The sequence below is a fragment of the Labrus mixtus genome, chromosome 14, assembly GCF_963584025.1.
Source record: "Labrus mixtus chromosome 14, fLabMix1.1, whole genome shotgun sequence".
Lineage (NCBI taxonomy): Eukaryota > Metazoa > Chordata > Actinopteri > Labriformes > Labridae > Labrus > Labrus mixtus.
The window spans coordinates 5,537,681-5,562,248 of record NC_083625.1 but is presented as its reverse complement, the minus strand read 5'-3'; the positions used below and the strand labels follow the sequence as shown (position 1 = coordinate 5,562,248).

The window sequence follows — 24,568 nt, the reverse complement described above, 5'->3', positions numbered from 1 at the left end:
CATGCCCCCTTTTCTGTCCTCTTCCGTGTACAATGACTCAGGGATGAAGAGCTAACATATTTATAATATTCAATCTGTCCCACGGAAGTTATGACGGCCTGACATGATTTGGCAGGCTGATAGTATCTCTGCGCGGCTGCCTGGTGGGACTAAGGCCCCGTGACCTGACCCTAACCCTGAGATAACTATCGAGCTAACAGAGAGAAGGCAATGTTGGAGGGGGTTTTTTGGCTCTTTCAAAAACTTGTAATATCCTCTTGTGCAGTCAAGTCTTGTGATGTTTAAACTAACATACTAGTGGGAACTCATGGCGTCCGCATTAGCTGCTTATTATGACCCACATCTTCTTCTGCCGGCGTTGTGACAACCTCAAGCTGCATGATGGTAGCAACGGAAGAGGCGAGCTGTTTTGTGTAAAGAATGCAAAGTCTGATTTGGAAAGTGGCAAACACAAGACTTTCAATTATAAGGCTCATGTTTGTCTTATTCGTAACCCAAAAGTTCAAGTTGAATAGTTTAAACTAAGATGTCTAAGTTCATTAAAATATGTACTTTTCATTGGTTATTCATGTAAAAATGTATGTGCTGCTGTGTAGCCACTGTACTTATTTCTACTTTCCAGGTCACACCATAAAATCCAACGTGTAAAAATGCACTTTTAATACTGATTATTTATTCTGAAAAGTTACGGTGAGACCAGTATGCCAGTGTTAAAATGCGGACACATGCACTAACCCTAACCCGCATCAATACACTAAGCGTGACCTGACGCATTGGAAAATGAACCCCACATGGGTAAAACATGTGGCAGCTTCCCTGCTCAAAACGAGCTGGGATACACAAACACGTAGATCGGGCTGCTACTTTTAAAAGCTTTCATCTTCATTAGCTCATAATAATGCATTTAAGACAAAAGGTGGTACACTAAAGATAAAGAAACCTTGAGCAGTGATGGTTTGATTGTGAAGACTCCTCAACTAGAGACGGGAAATAAGCATCCCGACTCCTGGGCCGTACTTCACAACTATCACCATATAGGCTAAAAGCTTAAAATCTCCACATGGTGATAACAGATGATACTTACAGAGCTACAAAGCTGCACAGAAACTGCATGCTCTGGACTTCGATGAATGGAAATTGTCACACTGAGACGCCCATAAACAGACTGGATCTTATATATTGGTGAAACTTATATTCCAGACGTTACATTTATATGTTGTTTTTGAATCCATTGGTCGCAAGTTGGCATTACCAAAGCCAGGTGAAACTGCAAATGTGACATTGTGTAGTTTTAAGTTAAACTAAAGTTACCTTGTGGATTATTTTTACTGCTAGTAGTTGGTTTTTTTTTTCCTAACGTGAGGATATGGGATTTAGAATACGTTTAATTGATGAACAGTGAGAGCTCTAACGGGCAGAATAACGATGCAATGCTCGTTTTAAAGCAGAGCAAAAGAAGACTGTTTTTGCAAGTCAACATGGATGAACTGCAAATCCTGCTTTCTTCAAAATATAACAAAACATGGTTTTTCAAGTGTTTGATGGAGAAAGACTTGAATTAAACACATTTGTCGCACCGCATGGCATCCCACAAAGTGTTTGTAGTCATAAAGTGAAGTGCAGTTTCACCTCCACAGGACACCTTAAAGTTTATTTAACAGCAGGTGTTCTGACGGTGTTAGAGGTTTAAGTACTGAACCAAGAGGAACGATCTGTTTAGATTGTTCAACTCTGATAAAATGACTTTGATCAGTGTCCAGCATCCGGTATTCAATCACACTGAAATGAACTGTAATTACATTTTGATTATAATAAAATATACATTACGTCTTGTGCAGCAGTCCGACTTCCCAGTGTTTGTCCTGACTGCTGATGAATTGATGATGACTTGAAGAGGAGTAAGTGGAGGAGTTAAATGACCCTTAACTCACACAGAGGCACGCGCACAGACACACACACACACACACACACACACACACAAACACACACAAACACACACACACACACACACACACACAAACACACGCACTTAGAGCTGATGGATAGTAATTGAGGGGAGAGCCTTTCTAGACCTCATTAAACAGAAATGTCTCCCGCAGCTGTAAAGATCTAGGGGGTAGATCCGGCTTCCTCCGGCACACATGACACGTTCAACACACACACACACACACACACACACACACACACACACACACACACACACACACACACACACACACACACACACACACACACAATTAGAAGAGTAGGTGGTGTTAGAGGAGCTGCTGGTGATGGACTTAAGGGAACAACCACAGACTGTAAAACTATGACATCAATGAACATGTATTTAGAGATGCTGTGGATGTGTTCAGCATGACATCATGACAGACGCTTTGTCACCTCTTTATCATGTTAGGTAGTTTTGTTTATAGCAATATATATATAAAATACTTATTGATTGCTTTGCCTGAAAAGAAACCATTCTATTTAATCAATGATGAACAGAAGCGATATGATTTGTTGATTTGTGCGACCTCGCTCACCACGTCTCATCAGTGACAGAGAATAAAAGCAAAGAAGGCTCATTCAAAGACGGTTTCAGAGTCAACCATTCAACCTTATAACCAAAGAGACTTTTATTTTAGCGGAAGAAAAAAAATCCTTTGGGATCTGTATGATCATTTCCAAGTCAAAGATTTTTTTTCCACTTGTTTAAATCTTTTGTGAGCAGCTGTGACGTAAGCAGGATAATGTACAGAAGTGAGCGGGTCGATGAAGTGAAATGGGAACTTGCAGAAATCAAAATGAGCAGCTTTTGTTGTGCCCTTTAATACCACTGCTTATAAACATTTGCCTGTCCCCCGACCTGTACGCTATTGTTGTTAGAAATCACCTTGAAACAGATGCTTGACTGCTTAGCTAATTGTATTTAGTCGGACTTGAAGAGACATCATAGCTGGAAAGTAAACCCTGCTCCCCTTGCTCAGCTGTTACTGTTGCGCCGTGTTTTATTAAGATGATCAACCACTTGGATATTCATCGACTGTGGGAACAGTAGTCGTGTCCTCCAGTTCAAGGTCGAGCATGCTTTGTTTGGAACAAGCAAACCCCCTAAAGGGCTTTATTAATGAGGACTTCCCTCAGGCCGTCCTGCAGAAGTAGGATGCTGCACAGGAGAGAGGAAATACTGCCAACACAGGAGCGTGTAGAAGCATTAATGTCCACCTGCCCCACGCACTCTTATCACTCCCACACTCCTGGGGCCGTGTTCACATCAAGCCCAAACATCTAAGTGACCAATTCAAGTGCAAGAGTAGAGAGTAATCTGAACAGAAAAAAAGACATCCTGATTAATGAGCAGTAAATGCACTTTGAGCCGTATAACAGCATTAAATGTGATGATGGCAAACGGAGACATTTTGTACAAAGCGGATGCTGATTAATGATGAAATGCTCACTAATGAATAAAACACGATTTTAATGGGAATGAGAGATTTATTTTGGTTTTGGAGATAAGAGTGTTTTTTTTTATTATGTTTGCTATGTAGGGATTTTAATCCTCTGCTTGTCCTTCTACCTCATAATGACAGACTAAAATACCTCCTGTTGCTTTAGTTTGTTTTTTGTTATGTACCGGCAGGAAGCTGATTTTTTTTAGAGGCATTTCTGTATTTGCATGTTCACTTCACTTTCCTGGGAAAGTGAAGTTTACTGAAAGAATACAGTCTTAGATTTTAGATTTCGGTTGTAGGATTAGCAGGCCAGGGACTTTTTTTTTCTCATATGAACCATCTCTTGTTACGAGTTGGCTGACACGCCTTAGTCACAGAGGAACGTGTTTTATCACTCGCATCCTCCTGGACTGCGGTATTAATCACGTCTGATGATGTCCCACTGGTGGACCTCTTCGTCATTATTTATGATTCTGTTGTGATCACAGTTGGTTCTGTGTGGGAGAGCACTGTAGTAAAGAGTGAAGATCGTCACAAATCATCGTCTCCCTCCAGACGAGTAGAAGGACTGCTCAAGCTGCAGGGTGGGGCGGTGGGGGTTTTATTAGCGGAAGAGAAAATGGCCTGTATTCTTCATAATTATATTTTCCTATCTAGAGCAGGGAGGTTTGTCCTGATATAAACGATGGTTCTGGAAAATCTTACAGAACCAGAGCACAAAGGAACTTTAAGAACGACCTGATCTGAATAGACCTGCAGACAATCATTCCAATCTAAATAGTTAACACAAACCTGCCCAGATAGGAAGATAAACACCCAAACTCATATGATATGGTATCAATATGCAACAAAAAAAGTCACAGTCTAAAAGAGCAGCAATGTAACCTTAATGTACAGAGAGGAAAATGGGGGGGGGGGGATCCCCAATTTCTAGACTTTGTGTTAGGCTAAATAGCACTCCTGGCTCTGAACATGCAGCTGATGTATTGTCAGGATAAGTTCAGAAGTATATTGGATGAAATTGCTGCCACTGGCGTTAGCACCAGCAAGCTTTGAATCACTGGTGAAGACAGCATTGTACATGATTGATCATCGTTTTAGGTGCCATTTAACACAACATGTAATCGGACTAATTTTAGAGATGTTCCTAGGGAATGATACCCCGGAGTAAAATAGAAACTCAGAATCTTGTGCAGTCCTCGTCGTGATGAGTTGTGTTATCTTTCGGGTAGACGATGTCAAATTGGTTTGTGGAGTCTGTCTAACATTGTTTAGTGTCGCTAGCACAGCCAGCCTTCAGTCCTTCTTTTAGGTTACGTAATGCTCCGGGTTCCATATGCCACTTTAGCCTGACACAACTTGTTCTCCATCTTCTAGATATAAATAATGCCAAACCGTGCTGCTCCTAAGAGATATCATCCGTTCACTCTGCTGGATTACATGTAGGCGGTAGAGGCCCGTTAACCGGAGCCAGGGAATGGCTGCAGCTCCAGCGAGTGGCGTGTGGCTCGTTGCAGCTTAGACACAACATTTAACCTGGATTGTGGATCTAAACATGAATCAAATATTAATAATAAGTTTAACTGACTTATGATTCTGGTGACGACTAGTGATGGTCCCTATCCTGTAGCTGATACCAGAGAAGTTAGTCATTAAACACACACCTGATGGCGTCCCGCACACAGTTACTCTCTTAAAGGGACAGTAATGATTTTGTAGACTGTCACAGCTTCACAAGAATCCACATGTGCAGCAAAGACACAAAGAGTCTGACAACAGCTTCCCATGGCTGTGTGAACATACCGTACAGCTCTTTCAGGATACTTCTTGTTGTTTTATTTAAGTTTAACTTCTTCTGTACGTGAACTTGATTTTTGTTCCTGTCCTTTTTTACATGTTCACTCTTTTGCACCAAAACACAAAAATACATTCTAAACAGTAAACCTGATTTTGATTGTGGTGCTGATTCAGATTCAGCTCTGCATTTCTCCAGGTCTTCTCCAGTTGTTGCTTCTCTTTTGCGTTGTTATGAATATGCTTTGAGGGATGGTTAAAGTGGAATTTAAGGATGTAGTTACCTTCTTAGGATTCAATTAATACCGCAGATTAGATTGAAGACGGTTGCGATTGCTCTTGGTAAGCTTTTCTTTCTCAATAAAATGTGTGATGTTTGCACGGTTTCGACTTGGAGAGTTTCTTATCTGATGTTTTCTTTTATGAAAAATACTTTTTGGTATGTTTTATGCCTTTGCTGGAGATTTGACAGTAGAAACAAGACTGAATCTCGTGATGAGACAGGAGGGATTTTAATGAAACAAGCTCCTCTGACATTAATAGTAGGGCCTCCTGAGCTTTTCATTTACTAAAAGGTGTCCGTTAGCCGTCCACAAGCAGCGTGGAGCTGTATTCATGGGTTAGACTCTAGAGCATATCCGAAAATAAGTTCCTCTTTCTGGTTTAATTAGAACATTTAAGGTCACAGACCAGACCCAGCAGACCAAAGGTTTCTCAGCAATAGAGGAATAATCTGTATGAAGGTAGCAACGGTCTCGAATCAAGCTGCAGTCCGGACCTCAAAATGGATCTGCGGTGAGGAAATGTTGGGACGATTTTGTCACTCTACAGCAGACGAATCAGACCATCCGCTGAGGTCCCACATGTACTGTCTCAGAACGAAGTGGCCTCCTTTTTGAGCTGAACTAGTTTCAAAGACAACGCTTTACAGCTTTCATCACATTCGGTTTATATAAAACAGCATCGCACGCACATCCGCCACCACTTCTGTCTTTTGATAGCTTCTCTAATCGTGAACAAAGAACAATACTGTGAGCAGCCTGAGCTTTAAATTAAAGTCAACACACACACACACACACACACACACACACACACACAGCGGCAGAGAAAGTGCGTTTGCATGGTACTTTTTGAAAGTCCTACTTTTTCACGCTACCATCTGTCCGTCCACTGGCTTTTCACTGTTTAATCAGAGCAATGCGAAGCCAGGAGAGTTGATCCCCCTGGAGATGCGCAGATCCTCTGAGGCTTCTGGGAAGTAACTGTATGGCTTTGTGGCGCAGCTCTCTGAAAATTGAAGCGGTTTGATTTCCCCGTAAGGCTCTGATTCCTCATAAAGGGGGTTTTCTGTGACTTTGAGGCCTGGGGAATGCATTCAAAAAACAAAACAAAAAAGTCAGTGCTGGAGGCCTTTGCAAGAGTGACCAGTGCTTATCTTCAAAACATTTTTTGTTGGTGTTTAAACTTCATCCATTTTTGTTTTTGGCAGTTTTTCCTCGGTTGAGTCATCCGGTACAATTTCCTCTCCTCTTTTGCCTTCTAGCTCCGGCCTGGGCTATCCCAGCCTTTGAAATTAGTTGCAGCAGTAATCCTTTAATCAGAGCGTCTCGCTGGGATTACCACAGAGGCCAGCCTCAGTTACATGCCCTCCACCACCACTGGCAATTGTTGAGCCTGCAGTCTCTGATTTACACGGCATCGGCCAACGGGTTGCAGCCATGAAACAAACAATCACGGTGATTAATATGAAGTAATGTGACCTCGCTGGATGAAAGGTCACTTTAATAAACACTGCGCCATTGGCAGTCAGACTACAGCTTCTTTTATTAAGTAATTCTGTTGATTTGATTTATTCACTACTGTTAGATATTAGTAATCATGTTAAAAGCAGAAACAAAAAAACAAATTCTAATAATGGATCAGCTTCTAGTAAAAACAGTTCATCACATTGTTTTATTTGCGCCCCAAAAAGGTGGGTCACTGGGGAGTGGGAATGTGCTTTACTCTGCAGATGAACAGTTTCACATTGGTTAGCAGAGTGTGGCTAATGTAAGCTAGCACCACCAGCTTTCGATTAATGCCCTCATGCCTGCGCTGAATGTGGTCATGCTTTGCTTCGCTCCGATGGTGACATGCCAGATTACCTGCGCTGCTCTTACCAGATGCCATCCGCCCACTGTGCTGGTTTACATCCAGGCAGTAGAGAGGGGAGAGCACGCCATCTAACCAGAGCTTAAATTACTACTCATACTGGTTCCCACCAGCGAGGGCGCCAACCTTTAATCGTTTAGTCGACTGATTGTGCACAACCAAGGTTAACGTGGCTGAAGACTCCAGGTCAAAATCTAAAAGTTAACACAATGCAAACCCATTTCGGCTGTCAGGTTTTCTCAGTCTGTTACTCTTGTCGTTTCATTTTGGGAGAACACGTTTAACATATACTGTCTGGTTGTTGTGTAGTGAGCTGTGCTGCTCAATCATCTGTCATACAAGGAAACATTGGTGACAGTCCATCACAGGCCCGACACACTCATAGTCAGGAGTATTTTAAGATCTCCGCTTCACCGCAGCTGTGGGAAGGAAAGCAAAGCACCCAGAGGCTTTCCATGCAAATACAGAGAGAACATGCAAACTCCACACAGACAGGAAATCTACAGCTCTCAGGTCACGTGCTGCTGTACACACGGCATCATGTGCTGCTCTGATACGTTTCATTTAACACATTCTCACACAGACACCACTGATTTGTACCTTTAAGTCCAGCCTGAGTAACCATTTAAATAATGTGAGAAAATAAACTCATGATGTCACCAGGCTTGACTTAGGCCTGGACTGAATATTGATGGGGGATATAGAGCCTGACTTGTTCCATCAGCTCTTGTAAGTCAGGTGTTTTTATTGGCCTTGGTGAAAAAATGGAGCATCTTCTTTAAGTTGACTTTATCCAAATTTAAGAACAAAGCTGCATCCACTACGGCAGTTTTTATAAAGTTGACAGAAACCTCTCTGGTTTGATGTTATACAGCACTCTAACTGTTTTTAAAAAGATTTAAAAAATGTTGACAAGAACAGCGAAGATCAAGATGTTTCCGGTTGACAGTGAGACAGCAGCAGTCTGTTCTTACGGTCCAGTTTGAAAGCTTGTTTGTCTGTTTTTGTTTCATTATGGTTTTGATTTTTTGAAACACTTGACCATAAAGTATCAAAAATCACTCGACTTTCCAGCTGCTGCTCACTCGGATGGCTCTAAAACAGGCGCCTTCATTAATTCCAGCTCTGGAGAGGCCCCATTTTTGGAAGTGCAATGACCTTCAAAAGTGTGCAGTGTCCTCCTTTCCGCTTTCAGCTTTATGGATCGACACTTTAGCAGCAGCTTTTACGGTCTGCTGCTGCTGCTGCTGCTGCTGCTCCTCCACAGCGCCGGGCTTTCTCTTCACACAGAGTGCCCATGATTCAAATGATGAGTCATGTGTTTGTGGCAGATGAACTGAATGCAAAGCAGTTCAGCTCACGTTATGGTCCAGAATCCCTACCTGTGTGACCTTGAGAAATGTCTTTGAGAGCTGCTGAATGAAGAGACGAGAGGGGCAGATCGAGCTTGAAGCAGAAATGTGATGATACAATGAATTTTAGAAACGAGAACCTGCACAAAAGAAAGACAAATCAGGGTCAAAAAAAGTCGTATTATGATGTTAGATTTTATACAGGTATTCAGGTATTCAAAGATGTATGAGGAAGAATTCTTCTTTTAAAGTCTGTTGAAATGTAAAAATGGTGGGCAGGGCAGAAGCTGAGTCGGTAGGGAATCGAAGGGTTGCAGGTTCAAGTCCTGCTGCAAAAAAAAAAGACGTTTATCAATGAAAAGACAGCAGGAGAATATTTTTGTTTTGTGTTTTTCATTAGAGCATATTTAGTACTGGCGCCTTTACAGGACGGTATCAGCGAACACATCATCCAAAATCATCACAAAACCAACCAACCAAATGTCACAATCCAACATCATAATACACCTGTTGACCTTGTTGGTCCTGCACTCCTGTTTCGGGTTCTTCCTCCCATGTTTAGTTCTTGATATTTCATGAACAACCCCATGAAGCAGAGAAACACTTAAAACTTAACATTCCAGTTGATGGAAGATAAGTGACCTGATAAAAGAGTTTAAGGATTAAGAATGATTATTTGATGACATTAAACATGCAGAAACATGTTGTGTGGCATTTAGACCTGTGGCACGATGAGGAGGGATCATCCTCCGGAGAACGTTATGTTACAAGTGGTAACAGATCACGTCTCAGAGTTTGATACGACTTTTTCCAAACCGGATATTTCACCAAACGATAAAGACAGCAAGAATGACGCTGTGTGAACTGTGAACAGCTCATTTTATGGAAATTACTTTAAAAAAAAACAATGTGTTAGATAGTCCATCATCATGATGAATATAGTCGTAATATTCCTCCTTTGTAGTTCTGATCAGTATATTCATTTATTTTTTATAAGCAGACGGGCGGTGGTAAGATATGCAAAGTTAACTTAGCTGCGTTCAAGAAAAAAGAATAAATTAAATGATGACAATAATTACAACGACTTTCAACTGAGAAGCACGACTAAAGCAATATTTCAGAAAGCTTAACTGATTATGAGACACTAACGATCCTCTGATCATCTCTGAAATACAATATTACATCATGAATGAGCTGCTTTCCATGATTAAAATGATCAAACGCGGATTTTAAATGTAATTCAACTTTGTTAAGTATTACGGCATTGAGGGTGCATTTATTTAAGTGAGGTTTCACAACAGCTGTTTTCTAAGCCAGTGTGCGGGGCGTGTTTCACAATCACCAGCATTTCATCCTCTGAGCAATTTAATACTGCGTTCAAACAGATGGTGAGGAGAGGATCAAGTCAGCACGTCGAGGCTTGAAGTGACTTTTTTTTTATACGGAACATTTCCCTTTTGACAGCCCTGAAAGACATTTTGTGTGCTGGGCCATGACGTGTAGTATCAACGTGTGATGAAAGATAAATGAGTCGAGAGAGAGAATGTTTGAATCCTGGTTGTTTTTTTCCAACATGGTCGCACCAGAGAGGATGAACTAGCAAAGGGCACGATTTACAAGATGTTCAATATGTTTATTCCTTACTGGTCTCTACAGTGGACAGCTATTAAAAAACAATTTTCTACTAAATGCACTGGTTTTGATGGAATGGTTTCACATCAGCATATCAATATCAGTCAGCCCGTACCCTGTCATCCATCGGCCGACAGTCGTAAGTGTACCAAAAAAGTCTTCAAAATGAACATGGCCGATGTAACTCACAAATTCCAGGCGGTTCAGGAATATCTTGCAAATCCTGTTATTCTGGAAGACCCTTGTCCAATTGGTGGACACTTTCTGTAACTTCTTCAGAATTATGAATATTTTAAAAAAAAGTAAAAAATTTAACTTTGCATGTCCTAAGAAGTAAAAAAAAAAATCATATTTAAAAAATCTGACTACTTGATTTTATAATTCCTGCATGATAGGGTTATACATCTTGATAAGGAGTCATTTTTTTAAATGTCAAAATGTCACACACAAAAAAGAAAAACCGACCAAACCAACAACATTACATATCTGGACAACGGCAACAGAGACTCTTAACAGACTGCGTTGACTGCGTTGTTATATTGTGATGTTATGCAACTTAAATGGTCAATGATTGATTGATTGATTGATAGAGCCAGACCTTAGGTCAATGTAGGTTCTGGTTCTGCACTGGTTTTAGGGAAGCTCGAGAAAAGTGTTTGGTGGAAGTTTGGCTTTAGTTCGACTAAGTGAATTTAGAGGGGTTGGTGGGTGGATGTTTGAGTATCGGGGAACTAGCTGTGTCCCCTCTGCTTTCAGTCTTTATGCTAAGCTAGGCTCATTGACTTCATATTGAACCTATATTTAAGGCTAGGATTTAGAAAATGCTGAACTAACATATACACATCTGTCACTTAAGAATATACAAGCTATTGGAGCAGTTCTGAAACACCTTACCTTTGGTTTTTAACCTACATCTGCACATTTGTCATTTTTGTTTATTTCTACTTTTTTATTGTTTACTCACTGATATATATATTTTTATTTTTACACTCTTTTTAATTGAACATTGGTATAGTTTATACATATATTTATATATATATACGTATAGTTTATACACTAAAGTTCATACTGATTCTAAATCTGATGTCAAACTTTTCCTTTTTCAAAGTAGAGACTAAGTATGAGAGAATATAAATTGAGTTTTGCAGATAAATAGTTTGTTTGACGTGTATCAGTGTTAGTCAGGATAGTTTATAATCTGGAGAGTTTACTGCGGTGTTGGTGAATAACTCAGGACACTTAAACTAGTCAAGGTGTGGCAACATTAATGTTTTTATGACCCTCATCATTCACACTGACAACACCATTTGTTTATGTGAAAGTGGTTCAATTAAAATAGCTTCCAGAGATAGTTCAGGCTAGGACATGATGTTGCTCCCCTATAGGCTCTCACCGCTCCACCAATGATCCAGCTGGTACATTACATAACACTGCCTTAAGGCTCTGTGCAGAGCAGCACTTGGCCTGCTCAAAAACCTCAGAAGGAATTACATGCAACTTCCCCCAGTCTATCAGTGGAGACAGAGCTGAGGCTGGAGGCTTATCAGGAAACTGACTACACTCAGCTACGACCCAAACACAACCATTTCCAATACATCCAAAGCTTTACGCCTCATTGTCTTTGCAGTGTGTCACAATCTACAATTGCTGTCGTGTGTGGCTCTCTGCCCACACAACAGCCCTGGATGTACTGTCTTTGTGGCAGTGGAGGTTTTTCTAATTTAATGTCAGATTAGACACGCCTCTCTGCAGCCAACATTGTGCATGTCATCGTAAGTGGAACGAGGCATCGCGAATGCATACGGCGGCACTCTGTGACGTCCGCAGTCACAGTTGCTCCATCATTTCCACACTGTTGGCGACGCGGGGTGTTACATCAGCAGAGGCTCGAAAAAAATATCCAGGAGTGTACTCAGGTTGTAAGGTAGAAGAAGTGCTGAGGGGGGCAAAACCCCACCACTCGCCTAATGTTGACATCTGCTGTTATCTTCAGCTGTCGGCCAAGCAGTGAGGAAACACATCTGTGCAGCCGCTCTCACTCTCACGCCCAGGCGCCGTGTTTCTCTTAAAACATTTATTTTGTAAGGATCAACATCAACAGCTCTACTAATCGAGCATGAGCGGTGAAAAGGCCCCTTGATAATCTTTACTTTACTTTATGGAGATAAATCCGAAGAAAAGAAACAAACCAAACCAACGATGTGGTGCTACAAACAAGTCTTTTCTGTAGCCTTGTGACTCCTCTGTGCCACAGAGCTCCATTGTTGTCCAAACGCACATCAATGAGCCTCACTGTTACGCTCTGTGCAGCCTTACTTTATTACCATAAACACACAAACTGTGTTTGATGAGTCCATCCCACATGAAGAGCCCCTCTGCTGCTCGATGCAGAAACCTTTGACCTGACAGAAATACTTAAAGTCACTATTCTGGTCACTATTTAAAAAAAAGCCCTCCGTTTTATAAATCTCTGAAACTGTAAGAGATGAGCAATTGATGTAGAAACTCCCTTTTACATTACCAAACATATTTGCATATTTAGACGATAAAGACTTTAGAAACCACAGTACGTATGACTCATGGAGGGAAGCTAAAGCAGGATGAGCTCTGAATGAATGTGTTAGCTACAGTATCTGTTAACCAAATATGCTAATCTGAATCATGCATTTACGATCGTGACCATGGCTGAAATGCTCTGCTCCATAACGAAGTACTTACTTGACCCCAACACTATGCTTATGCAGTTTGTTGTCAATCTGCAGTTGAATCCGATCAGAAACACCCTCACATCACCCGGCATTGCTCTAAGAAGCATGTGTATGAGTACATGTTTTAATACTCATTATGTGTGTGTGATAAATCTGTATCCAACGTAAATGTATCTGGCATCTGCTCTGCTGCCTTAAATACTCAGCAGAGCAGCGAGTGAGCCGTAATCCACGGCTGAGTATAGTCCCAAACAAAACCAGCCTTTACCTCAGTTTGAATATAAATTGCTATAAATAAGGAGACATGACTTCCACATCACCACTGAGCCCGTCATCTTACTGCTCATAGGTTTTATTCAGCCACTTGTTAGCGACTGCTTTTCTCAAGACAAGCAGAAGCTTAAATCCGTCACACAGAGATATTTAACGATGCATTAAAAAGTGGAAGAAGAAGAACATGTATAAATGTCTCTGGTTCTTTATGACTCCAGACCTTATTTCAGAGGTCTTAAAAACATTTAAAACATTTATTTAAAAGGGCAGGGAAGTACAACGACGCTAACTTATGACCCAGTTTGAAATAGGTAGGATCTGCAGGATTACATGACGTGGCGTTTTTATCCAGAGGTTTTTTCTTTATTGCATTAAACTGTCTGATTAGTAGGAATAAGAACGAAAGGGTTTACACACAAAGATTCAATAAATGAAGACTTGTTCCCCTCGATTGAAAGCGCTTCAGACGCAGCATCAGTGGACTCCTGCCACTCACCATTAGCTGCCAGAAAGCCGAGCAACAGACTAAAGGCGCCACATGGTGCGAGTGGACTGAGGACACAAATGAATTCATCAAAGTCATTTGAAAGCCGTCTTGAGGGAGAAGCAGCAGCAGCAAAATGCTATGATTTAAGGGTGACTGGCGCTCTTGCGTGTTATGTAATCCTGTTATGCCCTCTTGAGAGGACCGTGTTCACATAACAGGGGGTTGCTAGAAACACACTGAAATTTGTTTCTGACCACATTCTTTTGGAGAAATTGATTTTTTTTTTTTTTTTTTTTTTAAAGTGAGAATGGAAATAGCTGGAGGATTTTCTCTCCTGCTGCTTGTCGATGCTCAGCTGTCTTCCTGGTTTAATGCGAGGAATGCCCGTGATACAAGGGAGCGCTGCCCAAACGGAGCGTATCAATCGAGCTGTACGAGATCTACACTCTCAACTCCACTTGGCAAGGAAAAGATTCAATATTTGGAATAATGAAGTGGGATGTAGTTCTGTGGGTTTGGCAGCAACACAACTGACACCATTGACTGTCAGTCACTTGCTTCTGTGTTACCATGGAAACAACCTTGTTGCTCCACTCCGGGGCTAATTCTGTAGGAAAGAAAACGCTTGTAGAGAGCAATGGTACAAAAAGATTTAGAAAAAACATGGCTGCATGCATGAGTCATCTACTAACACATACACTCAGAGCTCTCCAGTTTTATCACAGCGAGCAGCCTGTCAAAGCTCCCCGCACGATTGTAGCTAAACACAGGCGCTGCAGAGACCACAGGAGAGAACAAAAGCAACACCAGACTGTGCTAAAGACCGAGGGAGAAGGCAGTAATCGCCTCTGACTCAAACATGCCGCTATGTTCAACTACAAAATGCCTCTCCACTGTCAAAGATGCAGCTAGTGCAGGGGATGAGGGCAATGTTGTGATAATTAGAGGGAAAACATCACATCAAGAGCCAACACAAAATAGGCAATGAATCACAAATTATCTGATAATCAACATGAGGTTTTTTTTTAAAGGCAAATAAATCAAAATTTCTTTAAGGTTTTTTTGTTTTCTGAATGTGAGGATTTTTAGCCTTTCTCCATTTTTTTCCACACCAGTCAGCCAGTCTGGTTCAAAATGTCACCCTCATTAGTTCGGACCACAACTGTTCATTATGTAAGGAGCCGGGTTTTATAAACCACCAAGAAGGCTGCTGCTGATCTGTAATCTCTGAATCCAAATCAAGAGTTTTGGCTATCCATTATCTTTACCATTTGTCCTGTTCGGGGGTCGCGGGGGTGGCTGGAGCTGATCCAAGCTGTCACTGGGCGAGACGCATGGAACACCCTGGACTGGTCGCCAGTCAATCACAGGATCAATTTAGAGTCGCCAATTAACCTAACGAGCGTATCTTTGGACTGTGGGAGGAAGCAGGAGTACCCACGCATACAGAAAACATGCATACATGGGGAGAACATACAGACGGCACACAGAGACGATACTTCTTCCATATGTAAATTATACATTGGTGTGTGTGTGTCTTTGCAGTTGGTTACCATGGCTACTGATTGATGCCAACTTATTACCTTAGGGACTGCTGTCAGGCTATAATTACTGTATTTATTATGTTGAAAAAATGATTTTGGTTACCTAAATGACAGTTTTCATTTTTACTTTTTATCACTTCAGACCTGGTCAGGATGCCTCTGCTCCCCTTACAAAAAAGACAGCAAGGACACACAGTGACACCCTAAAAAAATAGACAACGAGGACACACAGTGACACCCTAACAGAATTATTCTCAAGTCGGATATATCATGAATCCTAAAAGGCACACTCACAATTTGGCTATGTAAAGAAAAGTAAGTCTTTAACACTGAGCTCCTGCAGGTGACGTTAGTGGCCAAACTGCAGGAGCTGTGACATCTCCAGCACCTGTAGGTGTAACGCACATTAACACATACGGTGTCTAAACCAGTTTGTCCTTTGAAAAGTTTAGAGGTCATCCATCATATGAAGCATACAAGAGATGGAAACTACAAAACAGAAACACCTTCATGCAGCGTCACGTTTATCCCCTCATGGATGGGAAAATTAAAAATATTTCTTTATGTGATTTGAGGTCTTTCTTTGTGGTTTTATGACGCTGTGTAATTTAAGTCTACATTCATTTTCACTATATGGATATTTATATTATTCTTAATGACATAGGGCTTAAGAATCCTTCAAATGAGGATATAAAAAGACTTTAAGCCCTAATTCTTGATTTGATGACCAGTTGTTCCAGTTAAACCAGTGCTGGTCGTGCATCTCGGCCGTCAGTCGTGTTGTTGCAGTGTGATAGTGTGAACCAAGATTAAGCTCCCTTTTAATCCTCCTCCGCTCCACATGACCTCACTGTGATGCACAAGCCACGAGGAGCTGCCATTGGTGCACGGCGCGTTCTCCTGTGTGACCTGCAGCCAATCAGAGCGCCTCAGCTCAGCATCCACCCCCACAGGGCAGCCAGTGGTAAAACGAGTGAGGAGAGAGAGAGAGAAGGAGCAAAATAGTTTCTATGAATGGAAACATGGAGGAGAGGACTCTTGAGATGAATAAACCCAAATATTAGTCCCTCCCCCTCCTGCATCACTTGATCACATCTCTTTTCTCTCTCCCAGATATTTAGCTCGAGCTCTCCCTTCCACTCCTCCATACAGTATGATGTCGTATACAGAGAGCTAGTTTTACTATGCATCTAAAAGGAAACACATTTCTTTGAACAAGATACATTCAATCACTTTGGTGGCCTTAATTATTCGATCGCTAAAACCGGTCCTGGTTCTGTGTAAAAAAAAAAAAAAAAAAAAAGGAGGCAGGGAGTTTGTTAATGTCATATGTAAATCTTTATTTTGTACAAATGAAAATAATTTTGTGACAGTTTGAAGGTCAGTCTTCAGCTTTGTTGTGTCTCTCATTAGCATATTCAGTCGAGGTAAATCGTTCCAGTCAAAGAAAATCATTTTCAAAATGATGTCAAAGCACTTAATTGTCTTTCAGTAAAAACTCACCAAAATAATAAAGATATAAACTAAATAAAAGATAGCTTTGTCAAAGTATCTATATTTTTGGTGAATTACATGACGTTCTTGTCTTTTACTGTATTCATGTATCTTATATTTGGTTTGTATATTTGACCTCTCGTTGTCTTTTTAATTGATTCTGTTGGGATGAAAATGTTCTTTTAAAGAGTTTTGGTTCAAACTTGCTTTATGCTCCCTGAAGTGTCTCTGTTCTATCTTTAATGACGTAAATATGCTTTAAGTGTTCGGTAACAAAAACAAGTTTAGAGATTGTATTATGTCGCATGATTGTGTGGGCTGATTGTGACTTCCTCTTTTCAGTTTGTACTTCTAATGGAAAAACACAGAGAGCATTTATGCAAGAACGATTTAATGAGTGAATAATTAGTTTGTCCAACAACACTAATAACTTAAAGCCGTCTCTGATGCTTGTTATGTCTGTTAACAGTCTCTCATAGGTGTCAGTGTCTGTCCACATGTTTAGAAATGATTTAGAATCCACCCTCGTGTAGTGTGGTCGTCTCAGTCAGAGAAGAGCGGTGTTCATTAAAGATATTAACGCTGGCTGCTGTTGGTTTTTGCTTTTTAATTGATTAAACTCATCTCATTTCACCGAGGAGTCACTGAAGCCCTCTCCCACTTAACACTAAGTATTTAATTGTTCAATGCGTCCCTGTGTTGCACTCAGACAATCCCTGTTCGTTTATTCAGTTAAATTAAACGCCGTGCAGAGACTGCTCCAATATGAAACGTCACGCTAACTGGCTTGTTACTCGGTTTATCCTCGAGGATTAAGCTGCAACACCGCTGCGTGTAAATGAATATGGAGCTGCATGAGGAAGTATTAAAAGGTTGTGTTGTGTTCAAATCTGTGAACGGCGCAGTTGAAGGAAGTTGTGGTTCTTATTTCAGATTGGAGGGTGTGTTTAAAATAGTTTATATCATCCATTAAAACTGCTTTTTTCATCATTATAAATCATGTGCAGGTTTTTATCTGTTCTGTTACAGTAATGTAGCTCGACGCACGGGTCAGACTGTTGGTGAATCTGTTGTTGCTACATTTTTGGTAAAGATGGAAATGTTTCACCGATGACTGAATGGAAGATTAATCCCTGTGACTTTGGAAATTCCCTCACTAGTTCCCCTTGTGGGACCATGTGGTTAACATTCATTGTTTGTGTGAAACGTGTCACTATAAGTAGAACCAGCTACTGGACATTTAGTGCAGGCGTTCATATTTTGCTGCGGGCCAATTTATTATTTTTTTCATTTATTTTCGGGCGTTTTATTAGAGAGACAGGACAGTGGAAAAGGAGAGGGGGTGGGGGGGATGACATGCGGCAAATGAGCTACTGGTCGGATTACTGCCTTGACGACTTCCTCTGTACATGGGGCATGAGAACTTAACAACTAGGCCACAATTATTTCGGTAACCCTGCAACTCTTGGATGTCGCACCATCAGGATAACATTAAAAAGCAGTACTGTTGACATTACCATCAGCCTCAGCTAAACTTTGTATTGAGTGTAGTGCTGATTATAAAAGGGGCGTGCTACCATGCTAAGCTAAAACAATACTAATCTACTTAACATGAGCGTGTAAACATTTAATAACGTAAAAAATATCAGCTTCAAACTCAAAGCAGACTTACTTGTGTTATGTTCCCCCCTTTAGCCCCGGTGAGGATGTTTTAGCTCATGATGAAAATGACTTATTTTTATTGATGTCTCCTTATGACCTATAAAAGCAAAAAAAATACACCCAGATTGACTATTTCAATTTATTTAGTTATTATAATGCCTGAAAACTCTCAAAAAAATGACTCCCACCTGTAGTCATTCAATAAACGAAGGCCCACTCAAAATCATTTGAACAAAAAGGTCAAACTTCAGGTGTTCTCTCCTGACATGAATCTACATTATGAACTGTTGTTTGAATATTTCAAACATGAGCAATGTTACCCAAACAAGCTTTTTTGTGATTTTTTTGAATGCCTTTATTTAGCAGAGGATCGGGCAGCAGATAGAGTTGGAAACTAGGTTGAGAGAGAGAGAGGGAGAGAGAGAGAGAGAGGGGAATAAGATGCAGCCCTGACCGCCTTCTTTGAAGACTGTAACCTCTGTAAACGCGGCGCAGGACAGATCTGCTGCCCGGCATCGAGCTTTTCAATGAAACCGCATTTCTCCAGTCTGAAGTTTTAAATTCATAAATGCATAAAGAATAAAAGAAGATTAAAGGTATGACTAGCTGCAGATTATTATATTTATCCAGGGCGGCATGAATAAATATTTGAAGGTCTTTTATTAGATTTCATCAGTGAAGGGAGCGTCGGCCCTCACTCTTTAATAAAGACACGATCAGTTCAGTTCTGCTTTATTTTCAACTTAATTTGAATGTGAGGGAGAACATCTAGAAGTTTGGTTACCATGGTTACCTGCATCTGGAGGTGACCTAGTTATGGTTGGTGACTCATGTACCGGCAAGCTTACAGTCCTTCAAATGACCCCCCTCTTCCTCTTTTTTTTCTTTCTCCTCCTCTTCCTCCTCCTCCTCCTCCTCCTCCTCCCCAACACTGTCGTTAACCTTAAGAATAGACACGCCTCCTCCCCCGGCACACGGCAGCTCTGGCCAGATGTAGTGATGTGCTGCTGCGCTCAGACAGAGCTGTTATATCACAGTTTAACACTCTTCAAGGGAACACTGGCACCAGCTCCCTCCAGCTGACGGGAGATCTGCACGTTCACAGGAAGTCCTAAAAACAAAGCAGTAAAAAATGTTTAAAATGTTGGTGGGAGGGCTCATTTACATTTTCCATCTCTCAGAGAACGACCCATTCTTAAGGGGGCGATTGGACTGATATTTACTGCCAGTTTTTCACCTTTCTTATATTTCATTTATTATTTCAATACCTTCACAACTGATGTAAATCCACCATGCTAAAGCTCTACTTTGTGTGCATTACTAATTAGATAGTTAGCATGCGAGAGAGGTGCGAATAGTAGAGCTGTTCACACCTCTTTGCTTCGGTCAATGTGTTTGGATTTCAAAATGAATATTTCATGCTTGTGTGATGCATTTATTAGTTATTAGAAAACATTCTTACATCTCCGATGAGCTACAACCAACCAACGAGAGGTCGCTCCAAGAGAGCAAACCGCCATTAAGGCCGATAATCCAGGCTTCTTTAACGTCCAAATGGAGAAGTCATCATTACGTATAAGTGGATACGACTGTGTCATGCTGAAGAGTCATCATCTCATCTGTGCATTTATCTTTAGAGGTGTTTACTTCACGCCCGCACCGCATCATAAACTTTAATGAGGACATCAATGAAGTCCATATTTTTGTTTGTTTGTAAGATCTGCTCCAGAATTCAATACTTCCCTCCTTAGCTCAATGACTCCATTTTACCAAGTTTTATGTGCCCAGTAGATTTTTGTAATCCTGCAGACAAAGAGACAAAAGGACGCGGAGGTAAAAACTGCCATGTCTTCTGATGATGCTCTAAGAATAGCATTTAACATAATCAAATAAACTGGCTAAACAAAGGCATTGTTGATCTCCACGGAGGATGGCTGTGATGTGATTTTTCTTCTCTGAACCATTCATAACCGTGGCCGTGTCTCGTCTCCACAGTAACTGTCCATGCTCCCTGGCCGCAGCCCTCGCCAGAGCCACAGCAGACAGCCTCCTGCAGACTGACCTCTCCATCCACCACCTCACCAAGACCGTGGAAGATGGAGCTGACCCATTACCACGTGAGTCCCCTAGGGAGCCCACGAGACTGCTCTCCCCCCCACACACACACACACACACACACACACACACACACACACACATATATATGTAGTATATATAGAGGAACAGACAAATTAGGTCTCTCTCTCACTCGCTTCATCCCACACATACACAGCCACAAAACCACCAGGGCTTTGTCCCAGTTCTCCCCCGCAAAGCTGCATGAAGTGGTGTTTGACCGCTAGAGGGCAGGAAGCCGACTCACAGATGTACTCACAGCTAAAAGCCAGGATGTACTGGAAATTCATCTGCCACAGGCAAGGGTACACTTCTTACAATAGTCAACAGGAACATGTTTGTATCATAGTCTTACCCGATTACAGCTATGTTTGTTACTTTAAACACACACGAGTTAAAATCAGTGCTAGGCTTATTTCCAGAGATTAGTCAAGTCACATTTATTTATTGAGCACATTTAAAAACAGGAGCAGCTGACTGTGCTGTACAATGCATTAAATAAGAGTTTACAACATGTATAAGAGAAACAACATGATAGAAACGGCTTATTCAGGACCACACGACTCTAATGCCAGCATGTTAAAAATATGTTTCGAGGCAGGACTTAAAAGAGTCAACAGAGGGGGCAGACCTGATGGAAGGGGGGGAGGCTGTTCCACCGTTTAGGGGCTTTGACTGTAAAGGAACGGTCACCTTTGAGCCGCGAGAGAGGGACAACCAGGAGGCCCACGTCGGACGATGTTAAGGGGCCAAGATAATGGGGGGATAAGGGCTAAGGAGGTGGCACCTTAAAGTCGATTCTGAAATATTAGGAGCCAATGAAGGGACGCTAGGACAGGACTGATATGCTCCCTCTTAGTCAGTAGCCGTGTTGTCGGTTTTGGACCAGCTGCAGGCGGGACAGGGATGACTGGTTTATCCCGGAATATAAAGAATTACAATAACAGATGAATAAATAATGAATCTGCTTGACTTGTGCACGTCATCATGAACTGATGACATCTGTTGAATCCATTTTTAAACCACCAACATCTTTGGTTATCTTTCATTTCTCAGTTTGGTGTAATTAAAAAAAAAAAAAAAAAATACCTGCTGAATAAATCATGCTGTTGTGCAATCTGTTTTAATTTTGATGGACTTGGATGGAAGCTCAAACCGTTCTGCACCTCTCCCTGTGTTTTCTCTCTCTCTCAAAGTAAGAGCGTCTTGTGTTGTGTAACAGCTGATCGCATCCTGTTTGATGTTGCTTCACTGCACTCTACTGTTTCGTTTTATATCTCGAGCCGTTTGCAAGGTGTTATGGGTAGTCCTTGATTGCAGACACACAGTGCTGAAACGTCTTCATTAGGATTCAGGGGGTGGGGGGGGGGGGGGGGGGGCAGCACAGTGTGAACACACAGTGAAGTTTAGTGTTTGAAAGATGAAGGGAGGGGATGAGACAGGCAGGTCGGTCTCTACCTCACAGTTACAATATTTGGGAGAACAGAGTGAGAGATTGGAAGTTGACAAAGGCAGGATAGACTTTTTATCCTGCAGCGAACATTAGTGGGTCAAGCCCATGTACACACACACACACACACACACACACCTCTTTGTGTTTTTTTATAACAGAGAGTGGAAGCCACTTCTGGGTTTGCCTCTGTTCCACTTACTCTTAATGACATCTGCCTTTCTGGAAAAGTAAAACACGTCCCTGTTGGTTTTACAATCCTCAGGGACAAAACTATGGCGGGCAAGGGGACTTTTCACATTTCTGATTTTTTGACGCAGCAGAAAAATCCTCTTCCTCCTAAAACCTACAAGTTAACCCAATAAAACCACCTTCCAAATGAACAGAAGACAAAGTGGAATTAATAGAAATCAAACCTAAAATATATTAATGCAACTATAATCAAATGAATCAGTCGGTTGATGGAAAAATGTATTTAAGAATTTGATCGATTTATTTTTATTCTTCCATGTAGAAACATGTGAAGGAACAAAATAAGGTACTCAGGTCCCGGTTTTAAAGCATGCAGCCGTATGAAATACAACAATACATTCATTTAAATAGACAATTGGCAGCAACCTACAAAGTGCTATGACTTAGTTAATCTGTACACTGATTCTGTGTGTTTGTGTGTGTTAGAGATCGAGTCTGTGAAGCTGGCCCGCCTGGTCTTCAACAGACTGTTTGACATGTGCTGTCTGTGGCTGAAGGATCTGCCCTACCGCCGCCGCCCACAGCCGTACTACGAAACGTCGATACACGCCATCAAGAACATGAGGCGCAAGATGGAGGACAAGCACGTCATCATCCCCGACTTCAACTCCCTCTTCAACATTCAGGTAGACACAGACTTTTCCTCTCAGCCAATGATAGCTCCGCCCCCCCCTCGTCCATTAACAGGGTAAGTGGTACTGATAATAGACGGTAAAAACCACAGGGTTGCTGGTGGGGTCAATAATGTCTGACCGTTATCCTTCAGAATGCATCATCGATTATCTGTGGATTATAATTTGTATTATTTATCTTCAGTCTCTTATTTCAGGAATGCATTGAAATCTCGTTTTAACAAGGAGCTGCTGGATTCACATTTTTCATCACTTTCTTCACTATCTGCAGATCTTTGGTGTTCATGTGTTGAATATTATATATCAACGTTTTTAAATGAATTGCTCTTGTAGTGTTACTGAAGTTACTCCATGACTGTTTCTGTCTCTCAGGATCTGGAGGAACAGGCTTACTTTGCTGTGTTTGACGGCCACGGCGGCGTTGACGCTGCCATTTATGCCGCCAACCATCTTCACGTCAACTTAGTTAAGCAGGAGTCCTTCAACCAGGACCCGATCGAGGCGCTCTGCAAAGCATTCAAGGTCACAGACGAGCGTTTTGTGAAGAAGGCCTCCAGAGAGGTAACCCAACCTGCAAAACAAACAAACAAACAAACACATTCATAGTTATTGACGGTGGTAAATAGGGGCGGGACAAAATATCAATACAGCAATTTATCACCAAGCTGACTCGTGTGATACAATTATCGAATCACTGGTGCCAAATATCGATATTCTCATGAAACAAACTGGCACTTAACAGATTTCACTGCCAATTTGACTCCCCGTGTTCCTACTTTATGACTCCTCACTTTGGTACTTATGAAATGAATGAGGGTGACGTCAGCAGAAATTAAATGACAGAAGAAGAAGTTGACAGCAGAGTAAAGGAAGAAGAAGAAGAAGAAGACAGTGGTATAATGGTATAATAAATCCATAAATCCTGCACTTTACCTTTTCAGGGTAGTTTTATATTCTCCAGATAATCAGATATCATGATGAATTATTATATGAATATCTTACAATATATCAATTATCACAGGATTTTCAGTTATTAGGATGTTATGGTTATCATGGGCCATGTCTTGCTATATAATTTCATGAGTTATTTGATAGTGATTAATACAGAACTGTCTACTTTATCTATTGCAACTACTAGTCACACTATTGCTGATATAGCTACAGAACTAAACAGTTCTTTATAATATAGTTACCATAGGTGTTTTCAGACCAAACAGTTCTGGGGACTTTTTGAAGAGGAACTATCCACTGGGGAGTTCCCCGAGAACTCCACGCCATGGGGACTTCTTTCTGTCTGCATTCACACCGCTATAGTACCTACTCTGAGACAGGAGCTAAAAATAGTTCATCGTTCCTGTGGTGCGGAATCAATAAAAAAAAAAAGGGGAAGGGGAAGGGGTTCCAACAGTTTGTAGAACTATGAAAAAAAGTTCCTGCGGTCCGAAAGCAGCTAATGATGTTTGCCATTTCTAGGGCATCAGTACTAAAACTGCTACATTTCTACTGTCATCTGTTAGCGCACTACTCCTTCATTTCTATCACTGCTCAAACTGCTACAGTTCTGATTTGTATATACAGTAAGTGGTAA

At 41.3% G+C, this 24,568-nt stretch overlaps 1 protein-coding gene across 2 annotated transcripts in view; it reads left to right on the top strand.

The window, feature by feature from the left end:
• The window catches only part of ppm1e (protein phosphatase, Mg2+/Mn2+ dependent, 1E), a 42,211-nt gene that overhangs the window by 7,921 nt on the left and 9,722 nt on the right, over positions 1 to 24,568 (top strand). For both annotated transcript variants that reach the window (XM_061056463.1, XM_061056462.1), the window contains 3 exons: positions 20,527 to 20,648; positions 22,775 to 22,974; positions 23,353 to 23,541. In XM_061056463.1, the coding sequence (XP_060912446.1) occupies positions 20,527 to 20,648; positions 22,775 to 22,974; positions 23,353 to 23,541 (511 nt within the window). The remainder of the gene's footprint in view (positions 1 to 20,526; positions 20,649 to 22,774; positions 22,975 to 23,352; positions 23,542 to 24,568) is intronic.